A 16,790-nucleotide genomic window follows, 5' to 3' on the forward strand; every position below is an offset into this window, starting at 1 on the left:
CATCTGGTCCAAAAGTGCGAGTAATCTTTGGTTGAGTCACTCTTCTTATCATGTGATCATGACATTAATGGTTTTCCGCAAACCATCTCTACCACTACTACAGCTACAAGATAAATAAATGTAAGTATACTTCTTCTGTCAATGCTGTGCATCTTTGATCATTTCATTCTTCTTGATGCAGGCAGACAATTTTGTACAAGTGGTGCATTCAACTCAACTCCTCGCTTTTGCCAGCTATAAGATAGAAATCATAAGATTTTAATCTATGGGCTCATTTCCAGCTTCGTGATAATAATAATATTGTGTATTATTGAGAATCTATCTATCGAGGAAATTATTTATAGTGCTATTGTTGACAATCTTGTGCTTCTGAGCTCTTCTGACTAAGTAATTCAGTCGACCTCTGACAACATTTACTGAGCTTATCACATATTCCGGATTCAAGGGTTGGAATTAACAGGAAACCCTACGTTCATGCAACACATTTATATAGTCATAGAGGAATCATTTTTCTCTCAGAATTTTTAATTTTTCAAAAAAACATTCATTCTTAGTATTTCAACATTCAGAAGACAATAATGTGTACAAACTCGTGTGACAAAGTTATAACAAGAAAATTTTATTGTTAGATTTTTGAGTGTTACAAATTCTAATATTTATGTAGATTGAAATTAGATACATAGCCTCATTTATGTTTTCATGGTTTCTTACTACCACATACAGTTTTAATTTATTGGATTCGTGAGTATGATAATATAAGTCTCAATTGTCAAAGATATGATGATTCATTCATTCGAAATTGACAGCATCATCATTAAGATGGTCTCGACTCTTTGCCGTTCAAACACCACCAGAACCAGAAGCCACGGAAAGAGACATCCACCGTTCCGTACAAGCCACCGCTTTATAGTCTTTCAGATATAGTAACTCCTACTATAAATAGACTCCCATGCTGCTTTTTAGTTTCCATTCTCAGTAGCCATTGGCTTCCCAAAGAAAACACCACTTTTTTCCAGTGCTGTCATTTGATGATGATATTTCTAGCCACCTCCTTAATGATGCTGTCTTATTCAACAAAAGCCATTGCATTTTCTATTGTTCTGCTCACTTTTCTCATCACATCCCAATCCGTTGTTCCTCCCTCAAGAACGTTCAAGTACATAAACCAAGGTTCATTTGGTGATTATATAGTGGAGTACGAGGCTAATTATCGAGTGCTAAGGATTGCCACCTTTCCTTTTCAGCTTTGCCACCCCAAATGCTTTTATCCTCCGGCTCCGCATGGGCCACCCACGGTCCGAGTCCATCATGCGATGGGTTTGGGATGCCAACCGTGGAAGGCCAGTCCGTGAAAAAGCAACACTAACCTTTGGTAGCGATTGAAACTTGGTCTTGGCCGATGTTGATGGCATGGTGGCTTGGCAAACCGGTACGGCCAACAAGGGTGTGGTAGGGCTTAGCCTCCGTCCTAATGGTAACGCGGTGTTGTATGATGACAAGGGCAAGTTCATATGGCAAAGTTTTGATCCCCCAACTGACACAATTTTGGTGGGTCAAACATTACGGACCACAGGCCCGTCTAGGCTCGTCAGCTGATTGTCCCCGACCGAGCCTGTCAACGGGCCGTACAGCTTCGTGATGGAAAAACGATATTGGGCTATGTATTATCAGAGCAAGAATTCACCAGAACCCCTTCTTTACTCCAAATCAGATGAGTTTGGCAATCATAGAGGCGCTTTGGCAAATCTTGAATTCTATTGTGAGCCGGAGAATGATGAGAATCATGCTTTCGAGCTTGGTTTCAAGTTTAACATGTCCAATTCTCCGAGCTTAGGGAGGTATATTTTGTCTAGGCCCAAATACAACAACACCTACACCATGCTTCGAGTTGACATCGACGGTAATCTAAGGATGTACACCTACGATGAACACGTTGACTATAGCGCGTGGGAGGTCACGTTCGTGCTCTTTGACAGAGATGAAGGTAGGGAGAGCGAATGCAAGTTACCGAGGAGGTGTGGATCATTAGGCGTATGTGAAGACGACCAGTGTGTCGCGTGCCCGAAGCCCCAGGGCCTGTTGGGCTGGAGCAAGAGTTGTGCACCACCAATGCTACCACCATGCAAGGGAGGGTCCTATGTGGGCTATTACAAAGTTGATGGGGTGGAACACTTTACCGGTGCTTACAATGAAGGAAATGGGCCCCTAAGGCTCTCCCAGTGCAAGGATCGGTGCTCTAAAGATTGCAAGTGTGCGGGCTTCTTTTACCGGGTGGAGTCGTCTAAATGCTTGTTGGTGACCGAACTGGGTACTCTGGTCAAGGTCTCGAATTCCTCTCATGTCGGCGTCGGGTACATCAAGATCTCCAAGTAGATCTAGTTCTTTGTCCAATGTAATATCATCTTTCACAAAATAATTGAAAAGATTTTCAATGTTTTGTATCCATAATAATTATCTCGTAAAGGTTCAGATTATTCAAGAGTATGGATCTTTGGATTTAAGTGAAGGGATTTTTCTCCATATAATTCTAGTGCAATCATGTATTTCCATGAACCCGGTGACATTAAAGATTAATCACAATGTTTGGTTGGGTTACCCATTATATCTGTAATAGCAGTTTATTGACATTTGTTTATTGCAAGTTGGCAACCATGCTACAAATTCTTAACAATTTGCCTGTGGAGTTAAAAAAAAAAAAGGACTTTGAATCATTATTCATGATGGTTGTCGAAGACAATTGATTGGGAATTTGCTAATGTGTTCCCCATATATACAAAGATGATTTGTATGTAAAGGGCTAGACGACCAAGCACAAGAATGTAAAAAAATAGAGCTCTAATTGCACGTAGCGCTAATTCAGCGAGTTCTAACTTTGTACTACTTTGTTTGGATTGTCATTTTTTATAGAAAATTTTTTATATTTTTTGTAAATACATTTTTTTAATCACTTTTTTATTTCACATATATCAAATCGCAACGGTACATTTTTTAACAAATAGCAATCCAAACGAGCTCACAGTCAAGTTCAAATCCTAGCTACAACCTAATGTCAAGTCTCCATGATAATGTAGTTTAACCCTTTTTTACCACGTAACACTGTGCATTGAATACGATACACACAGATTGCAAAACTAAAAATGGGGGAAACAAAGATCCGATCCGATCCGATCCCAATGGGACACCTTCTTACGTACAATTCATAACTCTTATTATTCGCTGGTAGACATTGAAGCTGAAGCTGGTGGCTATCGTCGTCGTACGTAGTAACCGGCAATCTAGTATCGTTGGGTACTTGATTCACGTCACCCTAAAACATAGTTAAACAAATTAGGGAAAAAATATACACTCAAACCAAAGTAGAGCATCTGATTACAGGCACAGCATTTTTTTTTTTTTTTTTTTTTTTGGAAGGAGTTACATGCACAGCTTAGTAACAGCACCGACACTACTAATTACAAAGTGCAACAGTATAGTACAGCAAATATAGCAGCTGAGATAAGCGAAAATTTAATTCACGTTATAAACATAAACATTAACATTGGGCTGGCTCTAATTATATTAAGCTTCCGAAAATATTGAAGTTGACTTCAGTACCTGTTTGATAACTCAATTCAGTACTTAAATTTAATGGTTTCAGATCTTAACATGTTCAAATACATTTCATAACCAAAATTTAATTATGTGGCACTGAATTTTGTTTTAAAAAATAAGTGATAAACTATTGACTTGTCATTTGATATAATATATACTTAAACTTGTTATTTTAATACTTAACAATTCATTAATTTAATAGATTCAGATTTTAGATTTAAATACGCACCTAAGACATACATTGTATTTCTTCTCTTCTTCATTGGAGTTTATCTGAAAAAAGTTCCTTTTTAAAAAAAAGGGGTACATCTAGCAAAAAGTGTCTAAAAAGCAACGTTTTCTGAGAAAATAAGAGACAAAAGTGTTGTGTCCTCTGAAATATTCTTATTCATCTTCAATCAATTTCAGTTTGTTTTTTGTCCCTTCTTCAAAAGGGGTACATCTTAGTTAGTTGTAGAGTGATTTTTGGCTCATATTTGGAGACTAATTTGTGGTTGCGGCGGGAGATGATCAAATTGGTTTTCATACATAGACAACCTTCCCACCAATACGAGTATACAAGTACTTTTGTTCTTGCCAATTGTTGGGAAGGGAATAATAAGAAAATGAAGAGACGATGAAAACTACTTGATCTTGTGTAGCATAAACGGAATTCGAAGTCAAGTGAATAATTAGTGGGACTTCCATGCATGATACTTAACTCGATGACGAGTTTGACGACTACGAGTTACAGAGAAATAACTTGGTAGTGGTACTGGTGGGTGAGTGGGTGGATAGTAGCAGTATGGGAGTACTTTACCGGGAGCAGTCAATGGTGGGGGTGATCTTGTAATGAACTTTGGCTCCGCACTTCATAGGGAGAGACTGAGCGTTGGGCAATTTGATACCATGATAGCCTGGATAAGCACCCTTAAGGCAGGAGCAAACACTCCGGCGGTCGGCGACGGTCTTGGCCCATGCCACCAGGCCCTTAACACCAGCGCAGCAAGGACCCGGCACAGAGCCACCATTCTTGAGGTAACGGGTACAAGGTACCAGGGAACGAATAACTCGAGGGCAAGGGATTACGGCATCTGCACGGGGTGCAAGTTCGCCAGCCACCACCGTCAGCATTATAACCGCACCGACAACTTTGGAATTGAGACCTCCGAGAAGCATTGTTGAGTAATTTATCGCCGTTAACTAATTTTAAGCGGAGCAGTCCACCTTAATGATCAATCAGTACCATGAACAAAGGAAATGGTGGTGGAGGGAGGGACCTTTTAGGCAAATAGATGATTGATAGGTGGTGCTGCACCTGCATCCGAGGCGGTTGTGTTGCTAGTTAATTTATAGTGCAGCAAAATTACGAGGAAAATTCTAATGCAAATACTTGAACAGAGAGCAGAGTGATTGAGTGACTGAGAGCAGGTGTGAGCCCGCTGGAATATCTAATGTCGGGTGTCCGTCAATCAATGAATTAGTCGGCTGGTAGTTGGGTAAAGATTCGTATTTCGTACGTATATTTCAAAAAAAATTTGATATTTTATATATTTCAAAAAAAATTGTATTTCAATTTTTGAAAAAAAAAATTAAAAATTTTGAACAAGGATAACGATTTATCTTCACGGTTATATACAAAACAACGGCGACATATAATATAATGTAATTCTGTAGATTTATCCATATAAAAGTAATAAGATGATAAAATTTGTAATAAATTTAATGTCTCACGCTCAAGGATATGAGTTAAATTAGTATAAATATAGCCTAATCTTTAAAAGATACATTAATATATCTTCCAAATACATTCGTATTGCTCACATACGAATTTATATACATAATTTTGTCGAATATGTAATTTTCCCTGAATTTTTAGTCATACTTTTGAAAAAAAAATCATATAATATGCATACATATAATATTTTTTATTGTACTCTTCCACTAGTGTACTAATTGTGTTTACCACCAACAAAGTAGTACTGATGACTTTTTATTTTTTTTACCTCCCACCTCTTTCCACCTCTTTCCACCTCTTTCTCATTCATAACTATTAGGTTCAAAATTCAATTTTTGAATTTGATAATAGAGAAACTCTAAATTATTTCTAGTAGCCACTAAAGTAGTTCTAATGGGGAGAAGAGAAGGAAAGAGGAGAGATGAGTCGGATGGTATCAGAAAAGAGAATGTAAATAAAAAGTTTCGAATTTCATACCTCCTGCTTATACTAAAAAAACAAAAAACAAAAAAAAAGTAGTGCTCATGGCAAATACTCAAATTAGTTGCCACTATCATTTCTGGTACTCTGTTACGTATGTTCCAGCACTTGCTTTCATTTCTTAATCCTCTACTTTTGGGTCATCAAAAGATCATTGAAAACATGGAGGATTTAACATCCTATGAATTGAAAAGAGCAAGTCCTTTTTATTCCTTTTTTTAATAAAGAATAAAAAATAAAGGCCACCAACCAACCCAAAAAAAAAAATACACACAGAAGACATCATCCAGCAGCAGCGGCGGCCACTGGACCACTACCCCTTCGGCACCTTTGCTTCAACAACCATAGGAGCCAACTGCGGTTGGTTCTTTCTCCCTTTTTGTTTTGTTTTGTTTTTGTTTTTGTTGACCCGATGATATCTATTTTATATCTATTCTTATTTTACACTGAGAATAGGTGGATTTGAAGGGGTAAATGGAGAATTTGGAGATGACTAAACCGTCACTAAATTAGACGAGTGCCTCTATACTTGCTGGTGAATTTTTTTTTTCAAAAAGTTTTAAAAAAAATATAAATTAAAAAATTTGATCTCTTTACTTGTATTCAAAAAAAAATTTAAACCTCTTCTTGTCGGCCAACTACTCGATAGTTTGTTTAGCCAGCTGTGGTTCTCGCTTGGACCTCTAGTCTTTTACATGTGGCATTAGCCATTGGGCTAACAAATTCGTACCAATTTATGGTGTTGTCATTTCATATAGCTAGCACTGTCTCTTTTTGTGAAACAATGTCTCTTTCAACCAAGGCTATGGCGCCACTGGGCCTTTCATTGCCAAGTCTTCTAAGGCTTGGTGGTGCGGTTTCAGTGGCCCTTGACTTCCCACAAAAATTTGTTATAATATATGACGGTTTCAGTGGTCATTTTCGATGGAATTTTTATTCACATCGAGTTTCCTTTCCATCTCCTAAATTAGGCTAGATTAGATTATAGAAATCCTATCGTTGCGACAAAAAAAAAAAAAAAACTGAAGCTATGGCACTTTTTATTGCGTTTTTCACTTTACTCATCACATCCCAATCCGCTGTTCCTCCCTCAAAAACATTCTAGTATAAAACCAAGGTTCATTCGGTGAGTATATGGTGAGTATTAAAGCCAATTATCGACTGCTAAACATTGCCACCTTTCCTATTATCCTTTGCTTTTGCAATGCCACTCCCAATGCATTCATTCTCGGGCTCTGTACGGACAACCAACGGTCCGAGTCCATCTTGCGATGGGTTTGGTATGCTAACCTGGAAATCCAGTCTGAGAAAACCCCAAGACCTACCTTTGGCAGTGATGGAAGCTTGATCTTAGCGGATGTTGATGGCAAGGTGGCTTGGCAAACTGGTACCGCTGACAAGAGCGTGATAGGACTAAGGATGCATATGATAAAATTGAAAACTAAGAATTAAAATTTAAAATTTGAATCTATTAAGTTATTAAACTGTTAAGTACTAAATTTGATACATTTCAGTATATATCACATTAAGTGATAATTAAATAACTTATTACTCATTTTTTGGAACAAATTTTGCCTAGAAAATTCAATGCCATTTAATTAATTTAGATGGTCTATTTTTGGCTATCAAACACATCTGAACATCTTAATATATTAAAATTTAAGTGTTGAATTAGGTTATTAAACAAATTGTAAACCTACTTCCTAATGATAGCTTGGTGTTGTTTGATAAGAAGGGTAAATTCATTTGGCAAAGCTTTAATCACCCAATTAATGCACTTTTGGTGGGTCAAACAATAAGGGCCATAGGCCCGTCTAGGTTGGTCGACCGATTGTCCAAGACTTAACCAATCAATGGGCCTTTCAACTTTGAGTTTGGAAAACGATATTGGGCTGTGTATTTGCAGAGCAAAAATCACCAAAAACCCTTCTTCACCACAAATCAAATAAGTTTGGTGAAGGCGTTTTGGCTAACCTTGACTTCTAATTTGAACCGGAAAATTACGAGAATCACGCTTTTGAGCTTGGGTTCAAGTTTAAGATAACCATTCATTCAAATCGTGAGAGAGAAATTCTGTCTAGACCGATATACAACAGCATCTACATCATGCTTCAAGTTGATATCGATGGTAATCTAAGAGTGTATGGTTTTGTTGAGTATAGCGCATGGGAGGTCAATTTCGTGCTCTTTGATAGAGATGAAAGTAGGGAGAGAGAATGCAAGCTACCGAGGGGGTGCGGATCATTAGGCATATGAAGACAACCAATGTGTCGGCACCCCAGGGAATATTGGGCTTGGATAAGTGCACAGTGCACTAGAGATTGCAAGTGTGCGGGCTTCTTTTATCGACCGGAGTCTCCTTAAATGCCCGTTGGCGCTTCACTTGGGGACTTTGGTCAAGGTCTCAAATTCCACCCACGTCCGGTATATCAAGATCTCCGAGTACATCTAATTCTATGTCCAACATAACAAGTAGATCTAGTTCTATCTCCCATATCGCAGTGCATCGAGATGTATGACATGTATTTTTTTATTTGTTAACAACGGTTAAGATTAGTTAAATTTTAAATGATCGTGTTCCTTTCTAATAAATAAATGCACATGCCATGCATCTAGACGTACATTATGAGAAATAGAAAAAAAAATCCATTGGAAAGGAGTCAAATCCAAAAAGTTGAGCTCGAATAATTATTAATGATGATTGTCGAAGGCCATTGATTGGGGATTTTGCTAATATATGCCTATGTACACGTTTATTAGGATAGAAATTGATTTTTCTCTTCATCTTAAGTTCAAAGCCCGCTAACAAGCACCACATTTTGCCACTTGAACATATCGATACTCATATTTTTACTCATGCCACCGGAAGCTTTTTAACCTCGTATTTTTATACACCAAATTTGTAGTTAGTGACTGAATCTTTTGAGCCTGCAAATACATTAAAAAGAGTTGGTGTAAGTTGTAATTTGTGCGTACTTAATTGCTAATTTCTCCTACAATTCTCCTCTGTGAGTTGCAAGATCTTACAATGTCAGACACCATGGTGCAAAAGTCTATTCAGCACTGGCAGCGAACTTTGATCAATTCTAATTATTGATCAGAAAATTTCGTCTCATAACACTATTCATATCAAACATGGAAAATGCAAAGGATATTAATTTCATTTTGTCTCCCCTGGCCTTTTGATTCATTGTCAATTTCAGCCTAACTGAATGAAAAGACCAGACTTTTCAAGAATCAATGAGGACTAGCTGGATGCTATGTACGTAGACACTAGACAATACTCATGGTAGCTTAGGCAATATCGGGGTGTAGATGAGTGTGACCATTACTTAATAACTAATTGATTAAAGAGTCTATCAGCGAGAAATGACCGTAAATCACGACAATTCTAAGTAATAGTTACAAATACGAGAATTTTAAAACCAAAGAGGTGAATCATTCTTTAGTTTGTTTCTGTCGCTTTTCTTAATTAAATTGCAAACAAGGAAAACCATTTGGTCTAAATTATTGAAAGCAATCACCATGATTCACTGCCAATCTTGCGGGCCTTCACCAAAATTGTGCATTGAGACAATTGGAGAAGGAAGTAGGGCCATTCACGTGGAATGACAAGCCTTTCAGTTTAGAAGTAAAGCATTGTAATAAAGTGGTTGTCATTTATGCATGTATACTTAAGCAACACTGGTTCTTCTTCCTAACTTATTCCAGTAATGTTCCTCCGAACAGTCAAATAGATACCTGAATCCATTTACGAGTCATTTCAAAATCTGCATTATTTAGGCTATCAAAAAGATTGAGTCTTACAATTGCATACAAATTAATTACACAAGCATGTCATTCATGTTACACAAGCAATTCAACAACCTACATTTTAACACTAGATTTGAAAGTTTCTAGCATATATTGATATCTGTAGTGGATCAAATTACAAACTTATGATCCTTAGTCTCAAAGATTATCGGGCTGTACCTAAACCTTAAATCACTATGTATGTTGCCAACTATAAGCATTAAGAAGAGAGAGATCGAAATGATAATAAGAAATATTGCATGCATTAACCTTTGTAAGGGAGAAATTGGCTTGTCTGATATTTTAAGGACACAATCAACCAATCAGGCGGTGACCGTACACTTTTGTCTATTTAGGCAAGAATAATTTGGTGGGTCGTCTTCTTTTAAGCCACTGACATGTTTCATGCCCAGGGAAAATATACCAAGACAAAGAAGGGGCCCGGACACAAGGGCAAATTGCCAACTTTTTTTGGTAAATTGAAGCTGTAATACAAAGAGGGACTAGGGAGTATGTGGAAAACTGTTGAAAGAGACTATTAGTGCTATGTGTTGCACATACATGCACCAATTAGTTTCCTTCTTAACCCTATGTTGAAATTTGAAGGTCTCATCTCCTCCTTTTTTCAATGCTCTCATGTTTCATGTTGTATGTTCTATTTTTCAAAAGGCCTTTCGTACCCAGGGGATGTTCTTTGTTCCATCCTTTTCTTGTTCGTACCCTCTTTATGCGTTTCTTTCTTTTGCTTCTTTTTCGTTGAGTTCGGAGCCTTGAGCTTAGGCTTTCTGTGTGTGGCCTAGTGGCAGAGTCAGAACTTTTGTTCAGGGCTGCAATAATTTTAGTTTCAACTTATAATGCATGGTTTGTAGATCTTGTTGACAATTAAGTATCTGTTACAATTTTAATAGAAATGCACCAGTTTCTGTAATATTACAAAAATTATAAAAATAGCAAATTGATAATCCTTGTGATTTATAATGTGTAGCAGTTATCATATCATGTAGTGGAATAAAATTGTGAAGCACTCAAAAGTATGCATATAAGATTACAAGATATACATTTATATATATATGTGTGTGTATGTAAGATTCGCATGGTGAGTGCATGATCAAATTTTCACAGAGAATATTTGATTCACTTGCAAATTTGTGGTTGGGCACATAAAAAAGCTTAATGTTAAGAAAAGAAAATTTAGTGGAAGTAGTATAACACTCAAGATTCTATCGTAGAAATGATGGAGGGAATTATAAATAATTTTAACACTTGTTGGGCGCAATTATGGGTATAAATGGTAAATTTTGAAAATTCAGGAGGGGCAAAAGTGAGGTAATTAATATTAAAAACTAAAATTTTTTGTTGGTCATTTTATATTTGTCAAGAAATTGAATTGCACCCCATGAAATAAAGGGCCCCCGGTGTGGACGCCCAGGACCAAGGAATTCGAAGCAAGAACAGTTCCTTGGTGAAACCGTCTTTAAATTTGTACAACTTTTGTAATCTGTTATAATTTACTACAAATAATTTGTACAATATTGTGATAAGAATGCTAGAGACCAGTATTGTTTATAACTAAAAGTACACATCAATAATGTCCATTTATGCTGTATCATTTGAACTATACATTTCCAAATCGTAACTTGTAGTGGGCAATTGCCACTTTGGCAACTGTTCCTACCTCTATTCTGGAGGGGTTTGGGGTGTTTGAAACATAAAGCTTACTCTAAAGCTTCTTTCATATTTTTGTTATCTCAATTTGCATTTCTTTTTAATTTTTCATCCATCCTTATTTTATAACTAGACATTTTGCCACTAACTGGTATTCTGTAGTGTTATTGTTATTATTATTTAAGTAAGCTAGGGATGAAATTTAAGAAGTTAGGAGGGGAAAACGAAACTTGAGCCTATGGGCTTTAATTTCCAGAATCACAATTTTAACCAATAGACTAAGACTTTATCTGGAATAATAATTTCCTGATTAGTTATTTCATTCTTTCTAAACACAAGGTAATTTGTACGGAGGCATGCTTAAATTTGAAAGGATAAGAATTTTTTTTTTTTTTTAAAAAGTTTATGTTCTTTTTTGTTTTTTCTTTTCTTGGAAACATATTAAGAAAATTACCACTTAACATTAGAGATTCAGGAATATATAATTGAATAAGATGTAGAATATATTAATTAAATTTGTAAAATATCATGTCTTCTAGTGGCAGCTCCAATTATTAATGACATTGCATTAACTAAAACACAGTGGAAGCGCAAGATGCAAATTAAACCAAAAGGAAAGGAAAAAAAAAAGGGAGATTACCTCTTTTATTGTTTTGGCTGAATGTATCCATATGGGTTAGGTGTATTTTGAAGTGTTTTTTTAAAAACTTTACTATAGATATTTTGTTTGGATTCTATGTTTTTGAATTTTTATTTTGGGATTTTTTTAATTTAAATTTTTTGATATTTTTATATATTTGTTAAAAATTTCCTATCACTCATCGCCAACACCCACCACTATCCACCCCCGGCCATCACCCCCTTCAGAGAGAGAGAGAAAAGACTGGAGGAGAGAGGAGGGGGGTGGTCGGCGATGGTGAGTGATGGTGGTATGGAGTAGTGTGTAGAAGAAGAAAAATATTTAGGATTTATTTTATTTTTTTAGTGTATTCGAGATTGTGGAGTTATTTTTAGAATTATTTTTGAAGTTTATTACTGCAGAATCTCGCAAACAAAAAACAGCTCGACAGAAAAATAGAAAATTCAAGCGGAGCCTAACTAAGAGAATTCCAATCTAATCTTGGGAGTTAAGAGACAAAGAGTTAGAGATGCAAATTTTTTTCACAAAAATAAAAACATTTGGCCCCACAACCCACATGTGTTGATTTGATGCATCGCCCAGCTTTAAGAACACTGCCCCCACTCTGGATCTCAAAAATATTTATGTTTGTGAATTTGATGCGATGATATGATCATACAGCAGACACACGATTGTGCTTAATGGAATACACATTGCAGATTTTGTCCTTAATTCCAGACCTTAATTCATGGCAATGAAACCTTGTATCTATAGCTGTATAAACCCCCCGTCCGCCCCCCCCCCCCCCCTCCCGCGGGCCAACAAAAAAAAAAAAAAAAAAAGCGGATGAAAATCCCAATTTGTGCTCAAACCCAAACATTTTCGTATTAATAGAATCCTGTTTGTAAAATGTATTAATGTAATCCATGATTAAACAGTAAAAGAAAATGGAAAAAAAATGAAGAGAAATATGTATATAGATTCTTGAAGAGCTTAACTAATTAACTTCCCTCTATTTAACAGACATCACTAATATTCATCTTCTCCAGCAAGTACATGAACATATCATTGATCTATAACAAATTTTGCTTCTATTTTGACTTTCAAATGTGTATAACTTTTCTTTTTGGTTTTCATTGAATTGTACAAGTTACACATCTGAGAATGAAAGAACATCCTTCCCTGGAAACACAAGGAAACATCATATCATTACAGGCATGGGATTCCTTTAACATATACGGCTTTGATGCGGCGTAGCATCGATCACAAATATCATGCTGAGTCCAAAACGGGTTAATTACAACTCCTCCTCCTAAGGTATATCTATTTTTGTATTTTACCCTCTAACATAATTTTTTCTCACTTTATCTCCTAAATCGTTAGTTGATTCTAACGTTGTGTAATGACAATTAATGTCAAAAAGATATTTATACCCTTAATAGTTAAATGCAGTAATTTCCCTAACTTATTTTATATTTTATCCTCTAACATCATTTTTTTCAATTTATTTATTTATCACTAAAATTGTTAGTGAACTCCAATATTTTATAATACCCAAGATAAATAATGTATAAAAAATTGATATCCCTAGCATGGTAATAAAAAATAATAAATTTATAGATATGGTTCTAACTAAATATCATCCCATAATTACCTTTTTCTAGATTGGGCGAATATCTTCCTAATTTTACGTAATAATGGCAAAAATAATAATAATTATTATTGAAAAATTGATATGTTAAATTATTATTAAAAGTCTAAACATGTTCAAATATTATCAATTTCTCTTTATGAATGTGCATATGGTTGTGATTTTCTTTTAATATTTTTTTGTTGGTAATACTTAAAAAAGAGAGAAACATAGTTTATTTGGGCTCCAAAGTTTCTGGGCTCATTTTTTAATATAGCATGATTAGATGCTATTAAAAATTGTTTGGATGACTAAATTTTTTTAAATTTTTTTTGTTGCACCATAAGCACTTTTCTCAATCACCTTTTTACCTTTTTTAACCACATTTTTATTTCATAAATATCAAATCACAAAAATTATTACATTATTATTTTTAAAACATTTTCAAATAATCTTTAATCCAAACAAACCTAATGTATAGACTTTTAATAATATTTTTATAGTTTATGTTTTCACTAATAATTTTTATTTTTCCCCTTATCATGTAAAATGAGCGGGGATATTTTCCTCTATATAAAAACCTATAATTATAGAGATAAAATTTAACAAAACCTATATCTATACATATACAATAATTTTCATTATTATGTTAGGGATACTAGCATTTTTAAATATTATCTTTCTTTAGTGGTTTTAGGGACAAACAGACAAATTAAGAGAAAAATGATAGTAGATGGTAAAGTGCAAAACTATCTAAACCTTAACACGAGTTTTGTGATTAACCCTCTAAAAAACGTAGAGATACACAAATTTGACAAACTTGTCCCAATTCAAGGTTGGGCAATAATTATATTTACACGCATTTAAAAAAAGAAAAAAAATATTTACACACATTTTTTAGTTTTTTGTACATGTTGGTATTTGCATTGCCTGCTATACATGCTCCTTTTTAGCCTAAATAATATTGCATGCAAGAAATTAAAAAGGTTGTGTGAATATGATTACGTTTTAAGGTTTTCAACTTTTGAAATCAAGCTCAAACAAGGAGCTTACAACCATTTATGATATGGTATCGAACTTTTGAGTCATTATCATTTTTCCAAAAAATGATACTCTTCCTTGCTGCTGTCAATGTTGATTCTCTTTTTGCGTTTTGTCGAGCTTGAATCTCGAATTGTCGTCTCAAAGCAATTTAGTAGTTTTAGACACTGATTAATGGCAATGGAATGAAAGGTGAAAAAAAGATGAAGAGATTAATCAGACAACAAGGATCTTATTATCACACATAGCTGTGCTTTGTCTGGGAATTTGTCCCTTTTTTTGTGCTAGTTACTGTAGAGGAATCTGACCTTTTCTTGGACATAATTCGTTTGTTCTTTGGTACTCTTATTTGATGAGAAGTAACTGCAAGATACGATCTAAGTGTTGATACAGCTAGGAGCCTGGGACTACAACGTCATAGTGCTGAGTTCATTCTTTGGTTTTTATTTTCTTTCCTGTCATGGACAATACTTCTATTTCATCTTATAGTAATACATTTTGAAGCACTTTTATATGCTTAATAACATATTGGCCAACTGGCTATCTGGGTCTACCTCTAGGTGAAGCATATATAAAGCCAGGGGACAATATCTCATGACTAGATTATGGCACTAATTAGTTGGAGCAGTTCATTTTAATCATAGGAAAAAATCCTTGAACCTTCAATTCTTGGGAGATTTGATATACATGTTTTTTGGGAGGAGATGGCCAGGTGGAGGAGGTGATAGGCCTGAATACAGGCAGGCAGAAGAGTTGGATGGAAGAATAATAGAGGTGGTAACTGATAAGCACCTGTCTCCATTATTAAGATATGTCAAGTGCAATCGCTGCATCCTAATTTCTTTTGTGCAGCAGCTCTATTAGTTAATAAACAAATCAAAGATCCTCATTATATTTATCATCCACTTGGTTTTCACACATTTTCTCAGTGATTTCATACTTGTCAACTTCTCTTGTTTACTGTTTCTAGCTATGCAATTAAATATAGTGACTATGAAAAGGGTCCATGGAAATTATGGTGTTATTAAATTTATACATTTTTTTGTATACAGCAATCCAGTTTTGGTACCCAAATGGTCATGGACATTCCCCTCTGATATTGCTTGTGAACAGGGCTTAGGGGCCCTTTATTTTTACTAATTAAAAATGCTTTGCACATCTTAGTCTGTGATCTTACTTTGTCACGAGGGCAATTGGAATATGGCACCTTCATTATTAAGCTTCATTTACATGAAAATGGCTTTGGATTTGCATTTATCTTCTTTGTTGAAATGGTTGGCAATAGCTTAGTATCCTAATTCCTCAAGGTAATCTTTTTTTTTTTTTTTTCTGAAAATTCACAAGTACCATATCGCAAATGTTGCATTTATGGATAGATACTTACATGATAATTAAACATAAGAATTGTGTTTGATCGCAACCGTACAGGAAACCATCTCCCAACAAATCTTGTTGGTAAAAATCGTAAAAAGCGCGCAGTTGGCCTTCTTATAAGAAACTCTCTAGTTTGCGTCAAAGAAGGAGAGGGGAAAACAAGGAAATTAAAAGATTGCCGTAAATGTACTTCCGTTGGGCTTGCTTAAATAGAGATTGTCAGGGCATCAATTGAAATCTTTTTAAATACATTTTTAAGTTACTTTTTATCGCACATACATCACATTATATATATGTAAAGTGTTTTGATAATTTTTATTTGGAAAGTACGATCCAAAGGGAGTCATTTCTTTTCTGTTCTTTTGTACAAATGTGAAAAGATTCTGCATAGCCACCAATAAACAGCATAATGATGCATCAAAAGGACATATGCCAATCGCTGGACCCCTCAACAAAGAACATTTTGCTACAATTTTGTCTTCACGGTCCTGATTTGATCACTTTTCACCACTCCATCATTTCAATTGTTTTGTTTTTCGCCAATTCTTGGTCAAGGATCCCTTTCATTGGTACTACTACGGAGATATCATAATTTATATTGTTTACACTTCTTTGATCAAACAAATCATGAGGTTATACTTCGTCCACGTTGGTAATGTAGGTTTTGGTGCATCACGGGCGATTATCAGCTTGTATGATTCCATATTTGCCTAAAACTTTAATCACATTACTGCTGTTAAATATGTATACTTTAAAGGTATTTCTAACAGGCACTCATAGGCATTCGTTAACACACCTAACATTCACCACCTAACCTATCACTTATATATACATACTAATAGTTATTACTTTCTCTTGTATTTATATACCTTTCCTATTTA

The 16,790-nt window shown here is 35.2% G+C and overlaps 1 protein-coding gene and 1 pseudogene across 1 annotated transcript; one reads left to right on the plus strand and one right to left on the minus strand.

The window, feature by feature from the left end:
• Positions 1–1,058: 1,058 nt before the first annotated feature.
• On the plus strand, positions 1,059–2,373 carry LOC113757346 (annotated as a pseudogene).
• A 575-nt stretch (positions 2,374–2,948) lies between these two features.
• LOC113759888 (non-specific lipid-transfer protein 1-like) lies at positions 2,949–4,966 on the minus strand. The gene is made up of 2 exons (XM_027302466.1): positions 4,391–4,966; positions 2,949–3,307 (listed from the first exon to the last, which is right to left on the minus strand). Exons 1-2 carry the CDS (start codon positions 4,747–4,749, stop codon positions 3,298–3,300), a joined length of 369 nt encoding a protein of 122 aa, XP_027158267.1. The 5' UTR covers positions 4,750–4,966; the 3' UTR covers positions 2,949–3,297.
• Positions 4,967–16,790: the final 11,824 nt, after the last annotated feature.

The sequence above is a fragment of the Coffea eugenioides genome, chromosome 2 (genome assembly GCF_003713205.1).
Source record: "Coffea eugenioides isolate CCC68of chromosome 2, Ceug_1.0, whole genome shotgun sequence".
Taxonomy (NCBI): Eukaryota; Viridiplantae; Streptophyta; class Magnoliopsida; order Gentianales; family Rubiaceae; genus Coffea; species Coffea eugenioides.